Below are 9674 nucleotides of genomic sequence, written 5' to 3' on the forward strand. Positions count from 1 at the left end.
GCCACGCCCACCTTCTTTTGGGAAACAGAAAGAGAAAGCGAAAGCGGTGCTCCAGCAGTTCGCAGGCGCTGTGGGCCACCTCGTTCCGGCTCTGTAACCTCTACACTGCCGCTCTGCCCGGAGACTGGTGACGCGGCGGGCTTACCGCGCCGCCATTGGCCGCGCTCCAGGCGGGTGTAAGCGAGCTGCGTGCGGGCGGCCGGGGCCACTCCCCGAGGAGCGCGGAGCGGAGCGGAGCGGAGCGGAGCGGACAGCGGAGCCATGGGGAAGGCGGCGGCGGTGGTGCTGGTGACCCTGGTGGCGCTGCTCGGGCTGGCGCAGGCCGACCGTGAGTACTGGGGCCGGGCGGGGGCGCGGGGTGCTGAGCCGTCCTTTGGGGTCTCTCCCCGCGTGGGCCTCCCCCCGCTCAGCACCCCTCCGTCCCCGCAGTGACGCCCAAGGTGCAGGTGTACTCCCGCTTCCCCGCCTCTGCGGGCACCAAGAACGTCCTCAACTGCTTCGCGGCCGGCTTCCACCCACCCAAGATCTCCATCACGCTGATGAAGGACGGCGTGCCCATGGAGGGTGCGCAGTACTCCGACATGTCCTTCAACGACGACTGGACGTTCCAGCGCCTGGTGCACGCCGACTTCACGCCCAGCAGCGGTTCCACCTACGCGTGCAAGGTGGAGCACGAGACCCTGAAGGAGCCGCAGGTCTACAAGTGGGGTACGGCCGCCCCCTCCTCCCCGCGGCGCTGCCCTTCCTGCGCTGCTGAGCGCCCGCGGCCCTGAGCCGCCGCCTTCCGGGCACTGACGTTGCTTCTTTCTCTCCGCAGATCCCGAGTTCTGAGCTGTGCCCGGGATGAGCACGGTGAGTGGCGCAGTGCCTGGCGACCTGCGGGTAAGGGGGGACCCTCAGTAGCTCGTAGAGCCAACAAGCAAGATGAACGGCTAAAAGACCCCTTGTGTTCCCACTAACAGCTAGCAGGGCTGTTCCGAAGCTCTTTCTGCTTAGTGTTACAGCCAGTGCTCACCCGCACCCAGCCTACGAGAGCCCTGCTTTTTCTCCCAGAAGCAAAAAGGCCCTCGGAGCAAAGCTCTTTGGCACATCTGCCAGACGCCGATATGAGTTGTCACTGCCCATCCCACTGCTTTTCCTCCCTGCCAGCCAGGAGAATGGAACACGGGGTCTGGAAGTTCCCGTGCTAGGAAATCCCCTGCGCCTCAGGGGAGGCAGGATGGTTAGCCTGCGGTGGGCATGGCAGGAGATGGGGGTGGGCTCGGCGTGAATAGCGAGCCCAGCCCCCATGGAGGAAACTGCAGAGATGTGGAATAGTCGAAAGAATTGCAGCGCAACTTGAAACTGAAACTCCTTTGCTGAGAACTCTGCTTGAGGCTGGTTAAATATTGACGGTGGGAGCTGAGCCTTTCCAGGCCTTATGGGAAGTGCCCTCCCTGCTGGCTCAGGAAACAAACGCTTTTAGGCTGAGTCATGGAGCCATGAGTCACGTGAACGTTATAGATGGGGCAGGAGGGGAGCCCTTGGGCTTTCCTTCTTGAGATGTAGAAGGATCAGAGTGCTTTATCTGCTACTGTTTTCCAAAATACTTTCAAGCTCTTCCTGCAAAGGCTGGGAGGGGTGTTGGTATTCAGGGACGGGAGAAAATAGGGGTGAGGTGAGCAGAGGAGGAAAAGGGTACTCTTAATTAGCAGCACAAAAGCCCGTAATACTGAGGGGTGGGAAAGGCTCGAAAGCTAGAAAATGATTGCACTGGAAGAATAGGTTCTTAAAAAAATACTTAGAGTTGAAGCAGTGCACAGAGCGACTGATGTCACTCTTCTCTTCCATGCAGGTCTGAAGAATTCTGCATTCCAAGTTGAAATGAGCTTGAGCTTCTGTCCTTTCTTTGCATCGCACTTCTGGGTATGACGGCAAAGAGCAAGCATCTTCATCATGAAATTCCTTCTTTTAGGATGCTCTCCCCTAGGGTTAGCAGCAGTGCTCTGAACTTTGTGTTCCTGACTTTCTTCAGTGTGGAATTAAAGCTCTGAGGGATTAAGATATGAGGAAAAGCTTGCTGGGGGGGGGGGGGGGGGGGAGGAAGGGGCTTGCAGCCTTTAGGAGTGTGGCAGATGTTTTGCAAATACAGAGATGCTGTTGAAGATCCCCTGCAGGGATGCAGGGAGATGCAAAGCAAGTTGATTGGGATTGGAATTGTGAAAATCTGTAATGCAAATTCGTGCCTTCGAAAGTTGTGCATAACTATCCCCCAGGAAAGGTACGTAATTAATAGTGATAAATCAGTAAACCCTACTCTGTAACAGCTGTCCTCCATAAACAATTGCTGGAGCTTGTGTTAAAATATCTTTGACTTGAAGCAGTAATCCCACCTCGGCTTATTTGAGCACGTAGCTCTCAGTATCTGCACTGCCAATTAGATCTGTTGGAGCTCTTTGCTGGTGTGAATTGTACATGAGTTTTACCTAAATAAAACCAGAAAAGATTAAATGCTGGTTTTCAGGGCACACAGGCTCAGAGCTGGGCCGAGGGGAGGTGTGGGGCGTCAGCTGCTTTCACCTCCACGTGTTTTGTTCCTTCCATGAGCTGCCTTGGGAGGCGTTACCGAACGGAGGCGGCAGTGCTGCACAGTGGGGCCGCTGCTGTGGCTCTGTGGGGGGCTGCTGTGGTCACGTTGTCCTGCTGGGTCCAGCTGTACCTGGGGGGTGCGGATCTCGGGTCTGGGCGGGGGGGATTTATTGCAGTGCTTTCATGGATGAAGATTGGCCTGCTCGAGGTTGATGCAGTTCTGGCTTGCTTTGTAGACTGCTCTGTTATATTTGCACTGTCTGTGCTGAGCAATGAGATGTATGCAAACCTCTGTCTTTCAGCTTTGCTGGAAGCCACGCTTTACTCAAAGACACAGCATTTGCTGACGAGCGGCCGCCGCTCCTCACCTCAGATTAAAATACCTGAAAGCAGGCTCTGGTCTGAACATTCCTGGCAGGAAAGCTGCGCTCCCATCCTTGGGTCCCTCTGCCCCATCCCCCCCTCTTCCCCACCACCCCTCAGCATTTCCCGCCGCTGCCTTTTCCTCACCTTCCCGCCGCCTCGCGCTGCTCAGGCCTTCCCCGCCGCCATGTTTAAGGGCTGCCAGGCCTGGTTCTCCCACAGCGTCCAGCCCGGCCCCCGGCAGCTGTGGGGTGAGCCCTGGCGGTGCAGGGGGGTTCATGGGGCTGTTTTGGGGTGTGTGGAGACACGCTGGGGTGGGGGGGACGTGGAACGGGGTGGGGTATTCACAGCGGAGCGTGGGGGATGTGTGGGGATGCGTTGGGGTGCGTGTGGGAGTGAGCCGGGGTGCACTGACACAGTGGGGCACGAGGGTGTGTTGTGTTGGGCTCACACTGGGACACATTGGGGTGGGGGATGTGTTAAGGGATGAGGATACGACGGGTTTGTGCCCGTGTGCTGCAGCACGGAGACGTGGGGTCTGTGGGGACGTGTAGGTGCACACTGGGGTTCCCCTTCGTCCTCACCCCACTCTTCCTCCTGCAGTGGCTGGCGGAGGGCTGCTCACCCGCTGGCAGGACGCTGATTATCTCTTCAGCAGCGATGCCGCTCACCCCGATACCCGCAGGTTGGCTCTGACCCCCCTTAGTGCCACCCCCAGTGGCCAGCACATGCCTGGGAAACGTCCCACTCGGGGTTCGCCATCTCCATTGCTCACTGATGGTGTGCTGGAGGGGCTCTGCTGGTTTGCAGGGAGCAAAAGGCAGTGGAAGTCAATGCTTGCGTTAATGCTGATGTTCCCCAGTGGCGGGGATGGTGTTGTGTGGCTGCTGCCACAGCTTTTTGTGGGAGAGCAGACCAAGGCAGGAGCTGATCCATCCGCATTCACACCAGCAGAAATAAAGCCCACCTCAACTTAGTGCTGTGCAAGACCTCTGCGCAGAACCAGCTGATAAAGGACACCTGTAGCTGGGTGAATGGAGGCAATGGGACCGACCTGATACAAAAGCCTGGGGTCTGAAGTAAAGTTGGCACCATCCCAGGGCTATGGGGCAAACGGGGAAGTAACCACAGGAAAAAAAAAAAACAAACAAAAAAACAAACAAAAAAAAACTGAAACGCAGGGGATAGCAGAACACAAGTGCTGATTCCAGACTCATCGGAGCCAAAGCTCCTTCCGTTTGGCTTGTAGTCGTGCTTACCTTTAGAAACTGCCCCTTTTCTTTCCCAGCATACATGAGAGCCTGGAGTACCTGGATGGCAGAGCTACAGTGTTCCATTCCTGTTATCTCTCGGCGTGGGTGAACTGCAGCACTGCCAAGCAGCAGCCCGTGGCTCTGGGGCACTTTGTGCTGCCCCCCGCCTGCCTGCAGGAAGGTGAGGGGCAGTGCCCCGTCCCCCTGCTCCAAGGGGGGGATTTCCTTCTGCTGGGAGCGATGCCTCCTCCCCGGGGCTGAGGAATCGGTGCCTCACTGCTCAGGGTGCAGTGCTGCTCAGTGAGCTGCTGGGCTGCTTTTACACTCATTTTTTTGCTCATGGCAGAAATCAGGAAAAAAATTGGTAGATTTCTTTGGGAGCAGATGGATGATTCCCTTGTGGAACAGGTATGTGAGAAACACCCCACAGGTGTAGGTGCTGTAACAACTTGTGTGAGCTTCTAGAGCTGCTGCCCAGAGCTGTGGGTGCCCCATCCCCAGAGGTGACGAGGCCATGGGTGGGCCCTGGGCAGCCTGGGCTGGGGGCAGGCAGCCTAATGCAGGGGTGGGGCTGGGGGGGCTCTTCCAATTCTATGATCCCGGGACTCCGGCTTTCTTTCCAAATCACTTTGCTCCCACTGCATGCTGTCTTCTTGAGGTCATTTCTCGGTACATTTGAAGCAAAAAGTATTACTGGATGTAAAACTTCCTTGTGAGTGGTGCACCATTTTAAATGAACTCTGCGCTGATACTCACAGCCTGAAGAAAAGCTGTCTGATGAACCAGAGACAGTGAGCAAGGAGTGTGAGCAAGGAGCTGGGGAGGATGCACAGAACGTATCCGAAAGGTATTTCTGGCCACGGCAGGGGGACTTGGAGGAGTCCTCTCCTGTCAGAAGATACCCAGTGCAGAGAGTAACACAATTCCTCCCAACACAGCAGTGAAGGAATAAGGGGCTCAAGAGCATCCAGCCAGGGGGAAGCTCCATGCCACGCACTTCAGGAATATCCAATAAATAACATGGTGACAGGTAATGTGCTGCTTGGGTAGGCCTTTAAGGAGTGGAAGATAGCTTGGAAATGGCTGCGGATGCTGGTGGAGCCAGGACCACCCCCAGGGATTGCTTTCTACCTACCTGCCAGACCCCAAACCTGCTAAAATTCACCCAAAAGATTACCTTGGGTTTTATTGACACTGCTGTTTCTGATGGCTCAGCACTGCTCGTTGCTCATCGCTTTGATCTGCATGTTGTGTCAGTCCCTGGTGCAGAACTGCGCAGGTATGGAGGTCCATCTTCCTAGGTTGCCCCTCGATGCTGGTGCGTGTTAACAGCAGGACAAGGGGGAACAGTTTTAAGTTGAAAGAGAGAAGATTTAGGTTGGATGTTAGGAGGAAGTTCTTTACCAGGAGAGTGGTGAGGTGCTGGAACGGTCTGCCCAGAGAGGTTGTGGATGCCCCGTCCCTGGAGGTGTTCAAGGCCAGGTTGGATGGGGCCCTGGGCAACCTGGTCTAGTAAATGGGGAGGTTGGTGGCCCTGCCCGGCAGGGGGGTTGGAGATTCGTGATCCTTGAGGTCCCTGCCAACCCAGGCCATTCTGTGATTCTGTGATTCTGTGTTCTCAGTTCTTACAAACTCCTGAGAGCACAGCCAGCCTTTGTGTAACTGAGGGCACAGCTGGGATTGCACCTGAACACTTCCCACGTTCCATAGTTCCCATTTCACCCAACAGAGTAATGCTGGGCTTTAGAGCAGCACTTTCCATCCCTAGGCTACACCTCTGCCCGTCACATGAGGAAATACATCGGAGAGCTACACGACTTCATTCCTGGCACCGCAGGTTACACCGCCTACTGGGTTCGTAATGAAATCAGCCTTCACCCTGATGTGAAAACTAACAAAATTCTAAGTAACAGGCAGCTGTTCTCAGCAAAACCTTAACGGAGCGCTGCCAAACACCATCAGCCAGGTATGGCAGTTCAGTTCTGTTAACCAGCATCCTGTGGTTGCCCCCAAGTAAGGCTGCCTTCCCTGCCTTCTGGCAGATTGATCGTTATTCCAGCGGGCAGCCTTTGTTCTCACTGCATTTTAGTTACATAGTGGAGATCGGTGGTACTGAGCTGCAAATTCTGAGTTAAATCCCTGCAGTGTTTGAGGGCTCTCAGCCACTCGTGTTTGGTTTATCCTGGTGACAGCTCAGTACACTTTACATACCTGCCTGAATTTGTTGCAAACATTTTTCTCCTTACTACTGAAAGCAAATTCCACAGCAAGCATAAATACAAGTGTACCCCCCAAAGAGCAAATCCTCTGCCTTTTTATTTGTATGGGGTAGTTAACACGTGTCCCATGGCTGCCAACAGTCAGGAGAGCCTTTGGCTCAGGGCCTCCAAGGAGCCCTGTGGGTTTGAATGGGTTCTGAGCATGGGCCCCAGTCTTCTCCTTAGCAAAACCCACATAAACCGCAGTCCTGAGCACAAGTGCTGACACTGATCATGCAAAAAATAGGGAAGGAAATGGATTAAGAACCCTTTTCTGCTGGAGGAACCCAAGAGCACAGCAGGGACTGGTAGGTCCTCTGTACAGCAGGATGGGAGTCGCGGGGTGAATGCAGCTCTCCCCGGGGACAATGGTAGGAGATGGGGGGTCCACCTGGAGGCTTCAAGGCCTGTCTCCTGTATGGGCTTCCACCCTCAGACAGCAGGTTGCTCAGCTGTTCATTCCCCTTGTAGAAATAAACACAGAGAGACTTTTCCTCTTCCATCTAAGCACTGAGAGATCTGGTCAGAAAGACAGCTTTTATTCTGGCACCGCACGACCTTGTGAGCTTCCCACTCAAAGCTGGGAGGCTCCGAGGGCACTCCATGTTTGCCCTCTCAGAGCAGTGCGCCACCACCCTAACATCATTAAGGACACTGCCAAGCAACAGCTCTGCACCTCACATCCCGAACAACCAGGAAGGTGTTAAGTCCTCCTCACAGTGACACCTCAGACGCAGAACCCAGGGAGATGCAGCCCTCCGCTCCTCCCCGCCGTGGGCTTTGAAAGAACAAGCAGGCCGAGTTGGTTTCCCACGTTTATTGTAAAAGCAACATAACGAGCGGCTCAGAGAGCGCCTCGCGGCGTTTTGAAGTTCATCCCCACGGTGGGCTGCGTGACCTGCAGGTTGGACAGGCTGCCGAAGTCCTGGAAAAGAGCTCGGGGTCAGCGGTGTGCCCAGACCCCACCAAGGGAGGAGGCAGAGCCCTCCCAGCCACGGGGACAGAGCGTTCCAGGCCGTCAGTAGCCCCGGGAGCACTGCTGGGGATACGGTCGCCACCCGGGCTGGGTTCCACCAGGCAGCAGGGTGGCCTGAGCTACTCACCAGGAGCTTCAGCATTTCCTTGGTGTCCGGGTCCACTTCAATGATCTCCTGATCGAGAGCAGAGACCTGGGGACAGAAGCGAGACAGCAGAGGTTTGGCTGTGCCGTGGGGGGAGCTGATCCAGTGCCCCCACCGGAGCAAGCCAGGAGGAACCCTGTCAGAACACCTCACAACTCCCCTTCCCAGACCCAGACCTCGATCTCTGTGCGCTCCCTTCCACTATAGGCTACACTGCACCAGCAAGAAACAAGTAGGTTCAGCCTGCAGCTCCTTCCCTGCTCAGGAGCTCTGAGCTTCCACGGTGACCTGCAGCTGAGCACAGCCCCCTGCAGCGGTCACAGCTGACACCCCAGGGCTCTGAGAGCACCTGCAGAGCTGCTCCTTTCCACACACCACGAGTGAGGAATCGCACCAAGCCCAGGCACCGGGCTCATCACCCCGTCCCGGCCTACAGAACTGTCTGCTTTCCCAGATTTAAAATAAGCAACCCAAGCACCAGCCAACTGGGAGAGCTGAGAAGCACAAATAATCACACCCCCAACGCTGTTTTTGTGCGGCACAGCAGCTAACAGCGTTACAGGAGATCGAGAGGAGGGGTGCAAGGCCGATGTCCGAACGCTACAGGGTTTGGGAGGGATAGCACAGACCCAACCAAACACGGGAAACGCCTTCGTGTTCCTCTCCCTGCACTATCAATGACCGGGCCACGCAGCAGACCACGATCACTTTCGAATGCAGGTTCAGGGAGCGCGGGGGTCCCCGCGGGGTGGGTGTGCCGCGGGACCGCACCACGGCTGCCCTTCAGCGACATCTGCTGCACGGCGGCTTCGGGCCGCGCTGTGTGCCGAGGAGTTATCACCGAGCTCATTTTTAGCGAGGAAGGAGGAGGACGGAGCCCCCCGGCCGGCAACAGTGCCGACTACACGGAACCGGCAGCGCCCGTGGGAACGCCGCGCTGGGCTACGGTGCGTCCCACGCGTGCCCCACACCCGGCCCCTCCGCAGCCCCTCCTCGGGGACGCGCTCCGCAGCCCGGCGCCCGGAAAGCACCGCTCCCCATGAAACAGCCCCGTGCCACCGGCCGAGCCCCGAGCCCCGACCCCACGTGAGCGCGGCCGGCCGCACCTCGGGCACGTAGTTGTCCCGGCGCTCCCTCTCCTCCTCCTGCAGCTTAATGGAGATACCCCGGACGGGGCCCCGCTGGATGCGCTTCATCAGGTGGGTGACATACCTGCGGGACAGGCGGCGTGACGGGGGGTCACACACACACACACACACAGGAGGGGGTGACCCCCGGGGGCGCTGCGGGAGCGCCGGGGCCGAGCAGGGGAGGGTCCCGCCCCCCCGGGCCTCACCCCGCGATCTTGTTGCGCAGCTTCTTGCTGGGGATGATGGCGATCTCCTCGCACACGCGCTTGTTGGTGTGGAAGTCGTTGCCCAGACGGGTGTAGTACTTCTCGATGATCACCCGCGCCGCCTTCTTCACCGTCTTCGTCCTCACGCGTCCCTGCGGGGACACGCACCGCTGGTCGCCGGCCGCCCTCCGCCCCTACGGGCCCACCGCCCCCCAGCAACCCGCCCCGCGCCCCGGAGCCCCGCGGGGAGCGGCCCCGGCGGCCGATGGCGGCGGATGGCGGAGGCCGGGACTCACCATGGCTGCGGCGGCCGCGGAGAAAGAGAGCGCAGAGGAGGGCCGGAAGCGCGAGGGGACGCCGGAAGCGCGCGGCGCGCACAGCGCCCCCTGGCGGGCAGGAGGACGCGGGGGGCCGTAAAGGCTCGGAGGGGGCGTGGCCTGGCGCCCAGCACCCACTCCCGTGTCCTCGTCGAGCAGTGACAGCGGCCCCCGGAGGCCGTGCCGCGTGAAGACAGCCGGCACGGCCTTGTCGCTGAGCCTTGCGGCCCCAAGGCCCCGTTTCAGCGCTGCAAGCCTCCTCGGGGCACTAAAGGGTGCGACACGGCCCAGCCCTCGAGCAGCCACAGGGCTCCCATCCCGCTCTGCAGCCCAGAGGCAGAGCCGGGGGGAAAACTACGGAGCTAACGTGCATCAGCCCCCTACATTCAACCATGAGGAGAAACACACGTAAGGAACACAGGCCCACCTCCCCTCTAGGGGCACTGGCCGCCCTCATA

At 58.2% G+C, this 9674-nt stretch overlaps 3 protein-coding genes and 1 non-coding gene across 5 annotated transcripts; 2 read left to right on the plus strand and 2 right to left on the minus strand.

Moving 5' to 3' along the window:
* The first annotated feature begins 33 nt into the window (after positions 1–33).
* On the plus strand, positions 34–2974 carry B2M (beta-2-microglobulin). Its single transcript, NM_001001750.4, has 4 exons — positions 34–328; positions 430–708; positions 818–852; positions 1835–2974. Exons 1-3 carry the CDS (start codon positions 262–264, stop codon positions 829–831), a joined length of 360 nt encoding a protein of 119 aa, NP_001001750.2. The 5' UTR covers positions 34–261; the 3' UTR covers positions 832–852; positions 1835–2974.
* TERB2 (telomere repeat binding bouquet formation protein 2) lies at positions 2073–7075 on the plus strand. Of its 2 annotated transcripts, none has more exons than XM_040706561.2 (7): positions 2073–3182; positions 3535–3616; positions 4220–4365; positions 4531–4592; positions 4943–5031; positions 5123–5214; positions 5953–7075. In XM_040706561.2, the coding sequence occupies exons 1-7, from the start codon at positions 2582–2584 to the stop codon at positions 6120–6122; spliced, it is 1242 nt and encodes a 413-aa protein (XP_040562495.1). In that variant the 5' UTR covers positions 2073–2581; the 3' UTR covers positions 6123–7075. The 2 variants fall into 2 exon arrangements, with proteins under 2 accessions (XP_040562495.1, XP_040562496.1); XM_040706562.2 differs by having other exon boundaries at positions 5126–5214.
* Positions 7076–7244: 169 nt separating this feature from the next.
* RPS17 (ribosomal protein S17) lies at positions 7245–9223 on the minus strand. The gene is made up of 5 exons (NM_204217.2): positions 9196–9223; positions 8900–9051; positions 8670–8775; positions 7546–7611; positions 7245–7367 (listed from the first exon to the last, which is right to left on the minus strand). Exons 1-5 carry the CDS (start codon positions 9196–9198, stop codon positions 7287–7289), a joined length of 408 nt encoding a protein of 135 aa, NP_989548.1. The 5' UTR covers positions 9199–9223; the 3' UTR covers positions 7245–7286.
* Positions 8154–8285, minus strand: LOC112533226. The gene has a single exon (XR_003077130.1). It is a non-coding gene; the product is annotated as a small nucleolar RNA SNORA71 (small nucleolar RNA).
* Positions 9224–9674: the final 451 nt, after the last annotated feature.

The sequence above is a fragment of the Gallus gallus genome, chromosome 10 (assembly GCF_016699485.2).
Source record: "Gallus gallus isolate bGalGal1 chromosome 10, bGalGal1.mat.broiler.GRCg7b, whole genome shotgun sequence".
Lineage (NCBI taxonomy): Eukaryota > Metazoa > Chordata > Aves > Galliformes > Phasianidae > Gallus > Gallus gallus.